At 43.1% G+C, this 17,149-nt stretch overlaps 1 protein-coding gene across 1 annotated transcript in view; it reads right to left on the bottom strand.

The window, feature by feature from the left end:
- Positions 1 to 410: 410 nt before the first annotated feature.
- Positions 411 to 17,149, bottom strand: part of CCDC148 (coiled-coil domain containing 148) — a 416,154-nt gene continuing 399,415 nt past the window's right edge. The window contains exons 14-15 of the mRNA XM_077447650.1: positions 16,384 to 16,524; positions 411 to 1,957 (exon numbers count right to left, since the gene is read on the bottom strand). Of these exons, the coding sequence (XP_077303776.1) occupies positions 1,811 to 1,957; positions 16,384 to 16,524 (288 nt within the window). The 3' untranslated portion in view covers positions 411 to 1,810. The remainder of the gene's footprint in view (positions 1,958 to 16,383; positions 16,525 to 17,149) is intronic.

Below are 17,149 nucleotides of genomic sequence, written 5' to 3'. Positions count from 1 at the left end.
CCTTACCATGGTCAACAAAATAAGTTGATGGCATGTGCTCAGTGTCATATCCAGAGGTTGTCTTTGGGAAATAGATGTATGAGTGCTGCCAGCATTGCTGCAGAGGTTGAAGGGCTGCGGGGGCAGCCTGTCAGTGTTCAGATCATACACCGCACACTGCATCAAATTGTTCTGCATGGCTTTCGTCCCAGAAGGAAGCCTCTTCTAAAGATGATGCACAAGAAAGACTGCAAACAGTTTGCTGAAGACAAGCAGACAAGATATAATAAAATATTTACAAAAATGTGAGGGGTGTACTCACTTTTGTGAGATACTGTACATGCAAGCCTTCTTCATGTATCCCAATAATAGAATACCTCCAGTATTGGGATTTTTAAGTCAATAAACAATAAAAAATAAAATAAATATAAAACAATTAAATTATTTATTGAAACAAAATTATAAAAATCGTAATCATAAAGTTAATACTTAAATCATGAAAAATAGAATAGAATATATACATTCACAAAAAAGCATAAACTCACCATGCCCTTGTTCATGATGAGTTTATGATTTTTGCTTTCCCTGTGTTTGGTTTGTTCCGTTTTATTTGTTTTCTATTATTTTTATTTTTTATTTTTAGAATGTGCTATGATAGTTTCATCCTGCTTTGAACGCCCCTGATGAAAGGGCTGCATAATTGTCCTGAAACACATCGGGATAAATATCTACAATTACCATGCACCAACGATTCATGATTGTAACTTGTTGTTTTTATCAATTACACTTTTGGTGATGTTTGCACCTTAATAATTTTATATTTTCTACAAATAAATATTATTTATATAATTTCTATTAATATCCCTCTATTAATTTTCCCTTGTTGCCTACATTCCCTTATACTTTCTTTGGGGGATATTTGTCTCTTTATACTTACTCTCGGATTAGCAACCTACTAACCCCCCATTGGTGGATTTATACTTTTAACAATGGGGCACAGTTCCTCCCAATAACACGAACGATGGGGCACAATTCATCTCGCTGATTCTAAAGATGGGGCATTGTTTACTCCCATTGATGTGAGGGCATTTTCCTCTCTTGCTGACCACGGGCCGGCCCCCATAAGGTCTGAAGGGCAGTAAACTGCCTTTTTTGTTTTGAAAGTTGGAGACCCCGATAAAAAACAATACGTTTAATGATGTAACAATAATAAAAAAACGCTGCATTAATTTGTGTCTTATATATACACACACTGTACAATTACTGTAGGTATTTACTTAACCTTTAGATGAAAGGTTTTATTTATTTGTAAGACAGGTTTGACTGATAAATGAGAAGTTACAATGTGCGGTGAAATATGAATATAATCATATAATATATCAATATAATGATATTATAGTATCTTGATCCTGATGCCCTTTAGGTGACTGCTCTCTCCAGCTCTTATACCCCCATGGTCAGACAAGTCACCTGTACCGCTACAAAATCCATCTTGTGCTCCTTCTGCTGCAATCACAACTCCAGCAAAATGTCCTGCAATTTATGTAACGCTTCTGGCAATAAACACTTTGTAAACAAGAAAGGCTGTTAAATTCCAGAGCAGCAGTGTAGCTGTCACCTCTGGTCTATCTCTCACATGTAATGTCTCAATCTCCATCCACATGCCGAATATAATGATACTTACTGCACAGCCATAACCTGATATATTTGTCCATTTGCTGCCAGGTCAGTGTGCATGCGGCAGCACTCCCATGGTAACAGGAATGTAATGACAACCTCAGTAACACTATAAATAATTGAATGATAAATGGGTGATACAGCACAGGTTGTGCTATTTTTTAAACACGGTGGACTCCATGTCCTTTCTCGGTGGTTTTGATGGAAGGATTTTAGGTAAGATTTCTTTAGCATAGGAAGTCTTATGAAGACCGGCATCACGAAGCGCCATTTCAACTCTGAACCTCGGATCGGAAACAATCTGACAAAAAATAAGCAAGACAGAGCTTTTAAAAGATGACTGGTTAAATACACATATAGAGCACATGTACAGATATTGCTACATCTGATAGAAGGTTTAAAAAAAAAAAGTTCATAATTATAAAGCCATTAACAAAGAAAAAGGTAACATTGTCACCCACAGGTTCTGGATCTATCAAACTCTGTAAGTTACTCCAAAAAAGCATGAAATATATTTATCAAAGCACAAAAAAAAGGGCTACTAATAGTAAAGGCGAATGCCGCGTACACACGTAGCAGACTATCCGGCGGACTTAGTCTGGCGGACTTCCCGCCGGATTGTCCGTCGGACTTTCCGAACGGGCTACTTGCCCACACACGGCACTTTTTCAGCGGACTAATACGGCATACTAAGTGCGCCGGACTATCCGCCGTACTTTTGAAATGAACGGACTCGCCCACACACGCGGAGGAAAGTCCGCTCATTTTGAGCGTGTCTCCAGGCAGCCGGGTCCAGCGAAGGAGGCGTCGCTGGCCCCGTCACCTGGTATGGACTTAAAGGGGAACCCCTACGCCGAAAAATCGGCATGGGGGGTCCCCCCAGGTCCATATCAGACCCTTATCCGAGCACGCTACCCGGCCGGCCAGGAAAGGGAGGTGGGGACGAGCGAGCGCCCCCCCACTCCTGAGCCATACCAGGCTACGTGCCCTCAACATGGGGGGGTGCCTTGGGGAAGGGGGGGCCGCCAAAGCACCTTGTCCCCATGTTGATGAGGACAAGGGCCTCTTCCCGACAACCCTGGCCGTTGGTTATTGGGGTCTGCAGGCAGGGGGCTTATCGGAATCTGGGAGCCCCCTTTAATAAGGGGGCCCCCCGGATACCGGCCCCCCACCCTATGTGAATTAGTATGGGGTACAATGTACCCCTACCCATTCACCTGTGAAAAAAAAACACAACACACAAGGGTTAAAATAGTTTATTGCACAGCTCCGGGGGTCTTCTGTCCATCTTCGGGGGTCTTCTCGCCGGACTCCTCCACTATCTTCTGCTAGCTCTTTTACTAGCGGAGGAGCCCGGCATTCTTTTTGGCCGCCGCCGCCCTCTTCTTCCGACTTCGAGGGTCTTGTCCCCCTCTTCGGAGGTCTTATCTCCCTCTTCGGTTCTTCTTGCCGGGCCACCGTGCCTTCTTCTAGCTCTTTTACAGGCGGTGGACGGTCTTCTGTCGCCGCTGTCACCGTCTTCTGTTCTTCTCTTCTTCTCTTCAGATGTTGCCTCGTTGGTGCCTCCGCTCACAATGGCAGGGATGCGGCGCGCTGCAACTTATATAGGGACATCACCGGATGATGTCCCCACCCATTATGATGTCACAGTCCCAGCATCCTCTGGGCCTGTGACATCAAAATGGGCGGGGACATCACCCGGCGATGTCCCTATATAAGTCGCCGCACGCCGCGTCCCCGTCATTGTGAGCAGAGACAGCGACGAGGCAACATCTGAAGAGAAGAAAAGATGAGAAGAAGAGAACAGAAGAACAGAAGACGGCGACAGCGGCGACAGAAGACCGAAGACGGGGACAGGACCCCCGAAGTCGGAAGAAGAGGGCGGCGGCGAAGAAGAAAGCCGGGCTCCTCCGCTAGTAAAAGAGCTAGCAGAAGATAGTGGAGAAGTCCGGATAGAAGACCCCCAAAGACGGAAGACCCCCGGAGCTGTGCAATAAACTATTTTAACCCTTGTGTGTTGTGTTTTTTAACTTTTTTTTTTACAGGTGGGGGGCCGATATCTGGGGGCCCCCTTATTAAAGGAGGCTCATGGATTCCAATAAGCCCCCCGCCCCCAACAACCAACGGCCAGGGTTGTCAGGAAGAGGCCCTTGTCCTCATCAACATGGGGACAAGGTGCTTTGGGGTGGGGGGTCGCGCGGCCCCCCTTCCCCAATGCACCCCCCCATGTTGAAGACACGCGGCCTGGCTCAGGAGGGGGGGCGCTCGCTCATCCCCACCCCCTTTCCTGGCCGGCCGAGTAGCGTGCTCAGACAAGGGTCTGATGTGGACCTAGGAGGGACCCCCACGCCGGTTTTTCGGCATAGGGGTTCCCCTTTAAGTCCATACTGGCCCCGGCTACCTGGAGACGCGCTCAAAATGAGCGGACATTTCTCCGCGTGAGAAAAGTCCGCTCATTTCAAAAGTATGGCGGACTAGCACACACACGGCCGTACTGTCCGCCGAAAAGCGAGTCCGGCGGACAGATTGGAGTGCAAAAATACTTTCTTAGTCCACCAGACTTTTGGGAAAAAAAGTCCGCCGGAGGCTACACATGGGCGGATTGTCCGGCGGACTTCAGTTTGCCGGACTTTTCCACCGGATTGTTTGATCGTGTGTATAAGGCATTAGTCCAAATTTTACACCTCATATATAGGCTCGGTTTACACAATGCGATTTTGATGCAGTTTTCGTGCGGTTTGTGGTTTGCATATTCTATGGAGCCAGATCACACTGAAATCATACCAAAGTAGTGCAGGAACCTTTTCCAAAATTGCACTGCATTGATGAGAATGGGCACCATTGAAAATATTGTGATTTCCCTGGCCAAGAGAGCACCTCTTGGCCCACTCTTTAAATTACGTCTTGAAACAGGAACAGGACTTGCAACAACCCTTGGGTGAATCTCAATCTGGGCAACTATGAAATCATTTTCCAGGAATGCAGTGGTGGTGGAAACTACGGTAATTATAAAGTACTACTTTGATGGTACATTGTTCCAAGTAGACTGACACACACCTTGGCTGACTCATCGGCATATTGCTTTCGTGGTCTTCTGGAACGCTGAACCTTCTTCCACATTTGGTGGCCCTGTCCAATAGCCCAAAACCTTTGGCAGAAAGTGCTCCAAATCCTATGTGCCCTTTTTTTCGTCCTGCTCCTACACTGGACTCCCCTGAGGCCTCCCTGAATTGCAAACCTGAAGGACTCTCTAAATCTCAATTTCTACTCATGTTCTCACAGCTGGCAAACAGGTTATAGCATGTGCCTGCTAACAGCATGCATACCTCTTTCAGAGGTTAAAACCAGAATGCATTAGATATTAGTTAATGTAACGGCACAGCGGAGGAACACAATGCCTAAATTCTGGAGAGTCTGGGACTCCTGTATCATGAAATTTCTCCCAAGAGATTTTTATCACAGGCTACTATAATTATGAAAACGTACTTCCCACTTGTGACCCTGCCGCCCTCTGGTGACACATGACATCACATGATGTTAGAAGGGGGCGCGGTCACTCGGTTACATCATCAGGTGGCCCGGTCTATAACAGCTGTCAAAGTGAAGAGGCAGCAGTCGCCGGGAGGCAAGCCATCAAGGCATAGCTTTTTTGTTTTTTCTTTTTGTTGAGGGCAAGCAGCCTGGTAAGGTTCAGGGGGAGGGGTGCTCGCTCATCCCCCACCTTTCCTGGCCTGCTAGGCTGCATGTTCGGATAAGGGTCTGGTAAGGATTTTGGGGGGACTCAACGACAATTCTTTTTAACATTTTGGCATGGAGTTCCCCTTAAAATCTATATCAGGATAACTGCAAGATGCTTTGACAGAACGTGTATTTCTATGCTGATATGAGATTAGTAGAAATGTGCACAGGGGTTTCCTTTACATTGGCCTCTTTCTTTCTTCCCACCCTAACCCATTTCCTTACCCCCCCCCCCCCCCCCTGTTCCTTACGCCATATTTCTTTCTACCTGTGACAGTCATTCCTAATATTACATGTTAAAGTAGCTTGATGTGACAATACGCAACCGGTCCCTAGCTGATCAGATATATATTTCTTGACTCTACAGTTAATGACTTTTTTTATGTTATATGGCCATTTTTATTGGTGCTCCCACCATACAAATCTTATGTTGAGATTGCTCTGTCTCTTCAAAAGTTGTGTTTATGACCATTTTAAAGAAAAGGCACTCTCTGTGTGTGCTCAATTTTCACCTTTGTTTACGTTATTGTTTATTAATTGTGCCTTAAAGCGGAGGTCCACCCTAAAGTGGACCTTCCGCTCATTGGAATCCTCCCCCCCTCCGGCGCCACAATTGGCACCTTTCAGGGGGGAGGGGGGAGGGGGGTGCAGGTACCTGTACAGTACAGGTATCTGCACCCACTTCCGGGATAGCTCTCTGCGGAAAGGGGCGTAGATTACGCCCCTTTCCGAAAGTCCCCCGCTGCCTGCTGGGAAACACACAGATCCCAGAGGCAGCGGGTCCATCCTTATTGCGCAGCGCGACTCGCGCATGCGCAGTAGGGAACCGGGAAATGAAGCCGAAAGGCTCCACTTCCTGATTGCCATACCCAAGATGGCGGCGGCAGCACCCGAGAGACGATTGAGAGACCGGCTTCGGGTGCCGACATCGCGGGCACGCTGGACAGGTAAGTGTCACTATTGTAAAAGTCAGCAGCTGCAATATTTGCTTTAAATTACATTGTTACTTCAATAAAAATATTGAAAAGTAAAATCTATACCAGACCAGATTTTGTCTTTTTTCCCCCTTAATTCAGTCATAGGGTTCCCCTTCAATACACTGTATTATATACTCTGCACTGCACTATATACACTACACTGACTGCACTATATACTGTGCACTGGGTTATATATTCTACACTGACTGCACCCTCAATCCACTAACTATTTAGGGTGCTGCCACCACCATGTTTTTCGGCGGGGATGGTGTGTTCAGGGTTACTTGTAGTGTTAGTTTTCCACCACACATAGCGTTTTGTTTTTAGGTCAAAAAGGTTATTTTTGGTCTTATCTGACCAAAGCACCTTCTTCCACATGTTTGCTGTGTTCCCCACATGGCTTCTTGTAAACTACAAATGGAACTTCTTATGCATTTCTTTCAACAGTGGCTTTCTTCTTGCCACTCTTCCATAAAAGCCAGATTTTTTAAGTCAAGTACATGACTAATAGCTGTCCTGTGGATAGCTGCAGGCATCAGCCCAGTACCGTTTTTTAGGGATAACAACCAATGCAGCTAAAAGCCGCTCGACATTCCCCCTCCCGCAACCTTCCGCCACTCTTCCCGGGCCTCTTGTCCCACCAGGAGACCCGAGCACCCAGCTGGCGCTTCCGCTAGCTAGGCCGAGACCTGAACTAAGGCGCATTTGGCTCCGATCGGGTCTCCGATCTACCATCACAGAAGTGATGTCACAATGGCACGATTTAAAAAAATTACAGTATTTAGAATTACAGTTTTTGGCAATCTGAATACTTTTAAGTGCAAAGGAGGGATTTAAAGTGCCCCCGTCCCTGCATGCTCGAGCAGCAAAGAAAACACATACGTAAGTTGCGCCCCCGCAAATGTAAACAGTGTTCAAATCACACATGTGAGGAATCGCCACAATCGTCAGAGTGAGAGCAATAATTCTAGCAAAAGACCTCCTCTGTAACTCTAATCTGGTAACTGTTAATTATTTTTTTTAAACAATGCCTATGGAGATTTTTAGTTACCGTAGTTTGTTGCTATTCCATGAGTGTGTACAATTTCAAAGCATGACATATTAGGTATCTATTTACTTGGCGTAACATAATCTTTTACATTATACAAAAAAATTGGCCTAACTTTACTGTTCTGTTTTCTTTTTATTAATGAAAGTGTATTTTTTACCCCAAAAATGTGTTTGAAAAACCGCGTGACATAAAATATTGCAACGATCACCATTTTCCTCTGCTAAAAAATATAGATATAATGTTTGGGGGTTCTAAGTAATTTTCTAGCAAAAAATATGGATTTTAACTTGTAAGCAACAAATGTCAGAAATGGGCTTAGGCATGAAAGGGATATACAAGGACTAGTATGGTGCAAATTGGATCTTGCTTTATAATTTGCTTTATAAAATGTTTTTATTTAACTTTCTTCCAGATCAATAAATTTAGGGCTCTGAGCGCAAAGGTGCAAAGATCAGGGCCACACTCTAATGATAGCAACCATTCAGTTTTTATTACAAATCCATCGGCACCTGCACAATCCACACTCTTGGCCAAACTCTACTGGCGCGTTTCACACAAATTGGGTTGAATTGTAGAGGTAGGGTAGGGCCTTGATCTTTAAAGCTTGGTACTTATGTGGAGCGGGATGTGCTCCTTACAGGACCAGCACCTAGCACAGACATTGAACCGAGACAAGATACACAAGGGATTTGGAGTGGTGGTGTCTTCTTCTTTAGGGTTCTGAGCATATAATTGTTTGGTTTTGATGGTACTGGGTAGACATGCATAATTTTTTACTCACTATATAATGACATATAGCAATACAGAGGATTTTAAAAGCAGCTGTATTTAGGATGGTTTGCAAAAAAAAATTATTTTTAGCTTGTATTTATTGCTACTAATGCTCTATTTGTTGAGATGATTTCACTTCTATGAACAATCATACAACAGTATATTTGTAATGCAGTTTTATTTTTGGTACAAGTTCAAAATGTTAAGTGGTTTGGGAATGTTGTGGAGCTATTTTTTGTAGCAGTTCTGACCGCTGACAGCCCTCATGCTGGCCAATTCATCAGAGCTGGTCAGGAGGTTGGAGCATCTGAACACAGATCAGCTTCTGCAGAGCTGTCAGTGGCTTAGATAAACACTATTCACAAAACAACAGAACATTTCACATTCAAAAAATAAGACTGCGTGGATAAAGGTCAGCTGCAGCAGCTGAGCAAAGCACTCGTGTCTATCAATAGTTATGAGTCCAGAAGTGTCAAACAAAGACAAGAGTACCGAGGAGACCAAATGCACATCTCTGGGTTATGATAGACATCGCACAAAAGAGTCACCAGACTTGGCGAGCTGTCAGTCAAGAAAAAAAACAAAGTGATCTCAGCAGATCTGCACTTGGCAACTTACAAACTGTTTGTCAAACCTATCTTTGAAAAGGCCAGATGACTGCAGTTCATATATTCAACAATAAAATAAAAGTACAGGATTTAAACTTGAACATGTAATCAAAAACTTAGCTAGCTTACAGAATCATATTTCAGGGGGAGATTTTAAAGAAGAATTTTGGCCTCGCTTGTTTCTGTCCCATCTGCTTCGGACTCTGAAGCTTGGTGGAAAACTGTGCTGCTCTTTCATTTTCTCCCCTTCCTCTTCCCACTTTATGTCGACTGAATTTTAATAAAAGGACATTGCTTTAGGCATACTGTACATCCCGACTGTAGACACCACAAAACCAACTGACTGTCTATGACACATCCACTTAGCTTCAGGACAATCACTGCCTTGTCCTATGTGGTGCATAAAAATTCCATAGAGCCAGTTTCACCTGGATGAGAAAGAGTTACTGCAGAGCTCTTCCTTAATGAATCCTAGGTCTCAGAAACTTTAGCTAAGAGTATACAATTCAATGTGTTGCTCTCTGTGTGATTGCAGTGTTGCATCACCCCAATGCTGAAAGTCTATAGTGCTGACTACTAAGCCAATTTTAAAGAGTATACATAGCCAAAACTTTTATTGTTATTTTTATTAATGTCTAGAATAGTTCATTGTTAAAACTCCTCTTGTTGGAAGGTTTATCCACACCTCTAGTTTTGGTGATATCTGCAAAATGTTCTGTCACCAGGAGATATAGACAGCATGTATCTACCGAATAGGGACAAAGACAAAAATAAAAACTTTTTAGGGGTTCTCATCCTTCCCTACTCTATCCAAAACATACACAAAGTTTATAAGACATGAAAAGGTTGCACATTATTCTACAAATAGGTACATAAATATTCCCATACATACAGAGAAATAAACATACTGACATTTACTGTATATAAGCTTGATGAGCTAGCTGCCCTATGCTAAAAGATGCTGAAAGGTTACAGCTGTCCGTATACCTCAAAGGACAACATAAGTCCCCATGCTTTACCAATATACCATCTTCAGTTTATTCATCTTTGGTTCTAATGGGTTTTAAAAATCTGTACTTTATCTAATAACAAGAACATAAAACAAACAGTTGAGCCCAACCACTGGGTACAAGGGCATTTACCAATTTTAAAGATCCATCTGACTAGCACCATAGCCACATATTGACAGGCCTTATGTGTATCTTCAAAGCAGTCATAGGATGATTACATACTGTATAGATACAGGACAATAAAGGTAAAACAAACCCCCTCCACTCCACCCTCCCCAAGCAAAATTGCTAGGTGCAAACCTAAAGAAACCTAAAAATGACATTGTTTACACCTAGGCAATGTTGATGTCATTCAGTCTTCTGGGAAGCCTGGGAATCCCAAATATTGTGAGAATGCACCCCATGATCTGTTTCTTTTGCACTATCCTTTGTTGTCTCCTGCATTATCTTTTGTTGCCTACTGCATTATGATTTTTTTCCTCCTGTGCAATGCAATGATCACGCGTAGGGTAGTGAGCATTGGCACAGTAGCAGCAAGAGGGTTCTTACTTGTAAGTTCAGCCAGGATGGTCATCTGCATTGGTGCCAGATAGGGCCATGCATGTTGGTCCAATAGTGACAAAGGGGTTGTGTGCAGCAAAAGAGCAAAGGAAATATTTGAAATCATGTAGAAAGAGCCTCAAGTCCTGTCTGCTTGTTGCATAAAAGAACATAGTATTTCATAGATACCCGTTTATATATTATATATTTTTAAATTTTATTTTTAGTCCCAACCATAAAAAATAAAGACATTATTTAAAAAACGATTACACTTTTCCTGTGTACACACGAATTTAGGAAAAATTAGACTGCCATCAATGATCTACTCAGTAAAATGCTATTTTACAGTCACTGACCAACAATTGTGCCCATTGGTAAGGGGGGAGTAAGGTCCAAAGTCTATTTCGGTGGACTTGGTTGGTCAGTAGCCTAAAGTACTTAAGTCAAAAATGGTTATTTCCCTTATAGCTGCAGCCACATAATTTTCCTCCAATGAAGTATGTCCCAGTAAAGGATACTGCTTTGTGTAGAAATCTTCTCTGCAGGGTGCTCAGTCCTCTTCCTGGCCCTGAACTTCCAGCACAATGGGATTAATAGTTTTGGGTCTTCGGGCTGAACCGTATAAAGCATGGCCCAAGGTGAACCTGCCCCTACTCCCCTCTCATCCATTGAGAAAAGCCCATGCATTGTTTACACGGAATGTCTCTAAATGAGGAGAGAATCCTGTCATTCATCCTACTTTCCTCCTTTCTCCACCACAGGCTTTTCTCAATGGAGGAGGTGATGGGTCTCTGTTCTACTCTCTTGAAAACTTGAATTACATGTGAAGTGACTGCAGCCATGGGGGGGGGGGGGTATTTATTTTTTGATCAAGCTTTAGCTTTAACCTGTAGGATCAGCATGACAGCCCATCAACTAATATTTTAAGAATGATGGATTAGCAATATTTCTTTATTGAAAGGCCTCCTGCTCAAGAATTTGAAATGTAAAATAGCCACCAATGGAATCCCATGCCTTTAAGAGTCAGGTACAAAAATAAAAACCTGTGTGAGACCTCAGCAAGGCAGAACTGATCTTAACCATGAAATAAAACTTGGCTCCCATGAAGCAATGAGGGTTTTCCCTGTTCTGACACAGTGCTGCAATAATCTACTGAATGGAGAGGAAACAGATACAACTATTTCTATTGTGTCTGATCCTGTAGTGTAGGGCCACCAAAATGCTCTCTAATTGTAAGGATAGGAGATAGAAGAGTTCAGGTTGTACTTAAGAGCGCTTAACTACAAAATACGTGATAAAAAAAAAAAAATCCTACTTTGATTAACTTCATGCAGATATAAAAGACAAAACATTAAAGCAGCTCTGAATGTAAACCGATAATGTTATTTGTCATTTTTTTCTAATGTGACCATTGTAAGTAGCGGTTTTGTACTTATTATCAGTCTTTTGCAATCCCTTATACAGTAGCAATTAAATGGGGAGAAGCAAGGGCTGCATTGCAGGACAATCAGGTGGGCTGCATGGATTTGTGCTGATAATAGGGATGAGCCGAACAACCCCCGGTTTGGTTCACACCAGAACATTCGAATGGACTGAAAATTCGTACGAACTTTAGAACCCTATTAAAGTCTATGGGACTCGAACATTCAAAATCAAAAGTGCTAATTTTAAAGGCTAATATGCAAGCTATGCAACAGACAACACCAGAAATTAACTCCTGCAGATGCCTGTATTAGAGAACACCAGCAATAAAGGGTAGATACAGGTGTATACTGCGCTGGAGGCACACAACACCCACTAACTCATGCAGATGGCTGTATTAGAGAACAACAGTAATAAAGGGTAGATAAAGGTGTATACTGTGCTGGAGACACACAACACCCACTAACTCCTGCAGATGGCTGAGAAAAGAACACACTGTCCCTACCTATCTAGCTCTTTCCCTGCACGCCAACACACTACACAAGGCCGCCACGCTGGCGGCCTTATATAGTGTGGGGCATGTACTAAACCCCCTGAGCTATAATTGGCCACAGGCATCCTGCCTGTGGCCAATTGTGGCTCTCCTCGCTGCCGGCGCTGTGATTGGCCAAGCATGCGGGGTTACAGTGCATGCTTGGCCAGTCATGAGCCAACAATGCACTGCGATGGCGTAGTGCATTGTGGGCCGTTCATGCCACATGAATTTGGTGGGAACGGTCCACAAAGTTCTGAATTCGCCGAACAGACGAACGGCCGATGTTCGAGACGAACACGAGCTCCTCCCTAGCTGATAAGAAACATGCTTAGGGGTGGAGTGAGCAGAGGGACAATCTCATCATTCTGCTTCTGCTCTTTCAATCAGCAGGCTAGGAGTGGAAAGAGGACATCACTGTATTCCTTCTACAGTTTGTATCTGTTATAGAGAAAGTGGTGTCATCCACATGGCTGTGTAAATCTGAGAAATGAATGAACAGAAATTCAAAAGTAAAACATCCAGCATACAGCGTGTGTATTACATCTATGTAGAGGTTTGCCTGGGGGTCAGCTTTAACTGTAGTTCTGGGTGGATAAAATGGTTGATTATATATTACACTGGGCTTCTGCAATTTTACCGTATATCAGAACCATTAATTGACCTGCCACAATCTTTATAAAACACGCTCATCAGTCTCAAACATTGATTTATCCTAAAACTCCTGTCAAAGCCATTCCATCTTTTGCATACTTAAGTAGAAAAATTTAACTCAGGTCAAAAAAACTATATTAACCATCTAAGTACCAATGTATGTCTTTCAACAGTGGATAGGTGGGCTTTTACCTACCCAAAGCTATTTATGAACAGCACTGGATAAATAGACATCGGGCAACTGATCCCCCAGGTGATCCACCTAGCTAATCTGAGGGGCTGTGTGCCATGTTATCTCTGTGATCAGTCATCACTAGTACCAGAACACAATAGCTTAGCTGGGAGATCGCTGTACCAACATTGGATAGTTAGTACAGCAAGCTCCTCTCGAGAGCTTCAGTTTTTTTTTTGTTCAGCCTCTTCTGCTGAGTTGAACAAAAAAAAAAAAAAAATACTATGTACCAGGCATTACTGTCATCAGGCAACCTATTTTTGTGTGAAGGACTACTCTGTTTCTTATCTGCTGGTAAACCAGTTCTGTTACTTCCCCAATGTACTAGGCAATACATCATGTCTTCACCACTGGAAGCATGCAGGGGCTAGCACTTGGTGTGGCACAGCTTATCCCCACCCACCACTGCCGGTCAGATAACTCGAAGTTCAAATTATTCAAAATAAACTTAGATTTGACATCATGATCGTTTAGCATGACAAGGGAGTTTTTGGCTTGCCTGTCACCACCCATGCAGCTGCCCATATAGCCAGCTTTACAAAACCCTATACAGTGGAAGCGCGACTTCCTGGTTCAATTTTTGTCCCACCTTCCATCTCCAGCCTCCCCCAGTCAGGTCAGTTGCTCTGTTAGTCAGCCCTGTACTTACACAGGAAGAGGACTGACTGTATTGGCGCTATATGTTTTAAGTCCCATTATACACTGCCGCCATGACAGCGGAGTTCTCTGCTCTTGTTACCAGCTGTCTATGCAATAAACTCCAAACAGCAAGGGCTAGGTGAGTGGCGACAGGGGAACATAGAACTCCCCTGTCAAAGCTGCAGGTTGTGCTTCACAAAAAGTCACCTGTTCAAACCACCTATACGGTCAGTTTCACAAAGCTCGGGTCTGGCTCACTCTATGGGCACTGTGAAGCTGGCCATATGAGTGGCTTCTTGTGAAGAAAGATGTGCTAGGATAATAAAATGTCCTGTTTGAAGGAAAACATGCTGGGACATAAAACAGGTGCTGAAAGACTATAGTTCAGATACAAAACATATTGCCAAGACAGTTCCTCTGTAAAGCTGGCCATAGATGGTTAGAATTTCTAACAAAAATTCTTAGGAAAAGTCGTACACAAATTCTCAGAACATTCGAAAGCCGTTCAAAAGATTTTATTTACTTTTAACATTTGATTTTCGAATGTTTTACCAAACGAAAACCACATACACTATTAGAAATTAATTTGTTGGAGAAACAAAATTCTATCCTACGACTTAACATTTTCTTGTCCCTCCCTTAGCCAACTTTTATGTGGCATGTACCTATTTTCTTATACAATGGCTTCATGTAATGCTCTTTTTATTACTGACTATAAAATTGTAGTTACATTTTTCTTTGACTAATGACAATTGCATTAGGTTATATTTCATGTACTAGTGCATATGGCTTTGTACCTTCTAACAACCTTTACTTACCTCTGTCTCTCTATTAATCTTTTTTTATTCTGTACATAATCTTTCGTACATTGTGTGCTCTTTAAGTTGCCTTGTGTGGTTTTGAAAAAAACAATAAAAATGAATATTAAAAAATAAAAATTCTCGGCACTGTGCTCAAAAATGAACATCAATTTGACCCACTAACGATTGGAAAAATAACCTTTCTCAGAACCTTCTTTTCCTAAGAATTTCATTAAAAATTCTACCCATCTACGGCCAGCTTAAAGTGAAAATTCACTTTCACAATTAACATTGAGTATTTTGAATCCTCATGCTGCTAGCATTAGTCCATAGATAGTAAAGTATATCATATTTACTTGCCTTAAACAGTTTTTACTTTAATTCAGTTACTTCCTAACTTCCATGCCTAGGCAAATTATGCCATACATCCCAGGAGTCTATAGGAGGGGGTTTCTCAGCTAAGCCCACCCTACTGCCTGCATGTATAAGCTAAAGGCAGATGGATTTCAGGAAGTAACTTCTACATGAATCGTCTGCCCTTACTCAAGATGGCCATGGCCAGAAATGCTAGGAGAGTGTTTTTCTAAGTGATTTTTTGCATAAATGGGAGTTTGCTTTGAATATAAAACATTAATTAAATAGCGTTTTTGGTTTGTGGTGCCCCGCCCCTCCCTCTCCCGATTGGCCTAATCGCTCCTATTGCTGCCTTAGCCAATGAAGAATAAAAGTTCCTGGAAAGCTGAGGCTTTTGTACCCATCACTGGATCAAGATGGGGTTCAGGTTCAGGTAAGTTTTAGGAGGGCTGGGGGGGCTGTTGCACACAGAAGGTTTCTTTTTTACCTTCATGAGCCTTTAGAACAGCTTTAAAGTGGAGTTCCACCTAAAAGTGGAACTTCTGCTTTTCTGCTTTCTGCCCCCCCCCCCTCCGGTGCCACATTTGGTACCTTTCAGGGGGAACGGGGACCCGTTTTTGACAGGTTCCCCTCCCCACTTCAGGGAGACTGCTCCGCAGCAGCATCCCTCGGAAGTTTGCCCCCTCCGTCTTCCTCCGCCGTTGGGCCACTTAGAAAGCGCAGCATGCTTCGCACATGCCTAAAGGCTTCACTGCCGGTTTCCCATACCATGAATGGCAGCGACAGCACCCGAGAGCTGATCCGAAAATTGGCTGGGGTGCTGACAACGCGGGAACCCTTGACAGGCACGTGCCCTAATATTTAAAAAGTCAGCAGCTACAGTATTTGTAGCTGCTGACTTTTAACTTTTTCGTGGCAAAGAAACTAAATAGGCTGCTGCTCTAATACACAAGTCTGCCCTTTGGGTCTAGTGGCTTCTACTCTACAGGGCTGAGTTAAGCAGCTTGAGTAGGTGGTGCTTGCCTATCTTGGTCAGTACTGCCAGCTCCCTGAGTTCCAGACAACAGGAACAATGCTATACACTGGAGCATAGTGGAAAGGAGGAGGGAAAACGTATTGTTTAGTAAGAGGCATACATATAGGAAGTAAGCTACGTAGCGTGTCCTGCAAACCCCTCCAACCCAGACTGCTGTTGTGTGATTTCTACTTTAAATCCTGTAATGAGGTCACAGGGATTTTGGGTTACAATATCTCTAACAGCAACAAAGTAAGAAGAAAAGTATTTTTGATTCAGTACATGGGGTTTAGGAAAGAGCTTTAGTATAATTATTATTATTGTTGTCTGGAGTTCGTCTTTAACAGAGAACCATTGATGCAGTGATGGGAATATCACACTTACCTGCTGCTCAGTGTATGTATGTAACTCAAAAAGAGGTTTTTGAAGAACGACTTCCTCTTCTGTCCCAATACCCATTCTAGCTTTCCAGGCTTTCGTGTCACTCATCATTCGGACAGGATCAAATTCTGCTATCACAGCAACCTGCAAGAACATAAAAAGACAGCACACTGATAGAAAGATGACCCATAAATGATCAAGACAAAAGAGGAAAAATGTATGACCAGTGAGAATCCAGAGTCTATCTGCTAGGAGCTAGAGACATTGCTGCAAAATGACGCTCAGCAAGAGTGAATTATGAAAACTCTGGAAAATGAAGAACGAATAAGATGACTTTAAAACAAGACATAGGGATTAAATAAAGAAGGGCAAGTCTAGTGCTGAATAGTGGCTACACAACACAATTTTAATGCAATTCCATACAGAAGGAATAGGAGGGTCCTGCTCATGAAGCTTACAATCCAAAGGAAGGGGGAGGTGGTACAAAAGAAGCTGCAGGGGATGATCTGATGGAGGTGACTCAAGTACAGTTCTTAGGTAGAGGTGGAGGTGGTGTAGGCTTGATTTACACTTTACATGTTTACATTTTGACCTTGTTTTAATTCTCTAGCCTTTCCTATCCTTTATTTTAACCTGACAATCCGGTCAGTTTCAGGCCTGCTCTAGGGTGACAACAATGCCAAAATGGCTCCCTTAGCTGAATCAATGTGGTCACCACAGGAATGAAGCTGAAGTGTCGATGTACAGGTTGAAGCGTGTCCAAGGAGTG

This window comes from Lithobates pipiens, unplaced genomic scaffold (genome assembly GCF_037356315.1).
Source record: "Lithobates pipiens isolate NorthernLeopardFrog02 unplaced genomic scaffold, aLitPip1_a1.2 Scaffold_22, whole genome shotgun sequence".
Lineage (NCBI taxonomy): Eukaryota > Metazoa > Chordata > Amphibia > Anura > Ranidae > Lithobates > Lithobates pipiens.
The sequence above is the reverse complement of the archived record's forward strand: the minus strand, read 5'-3'. Positions and strand labels throughout refer to the sequence as shown.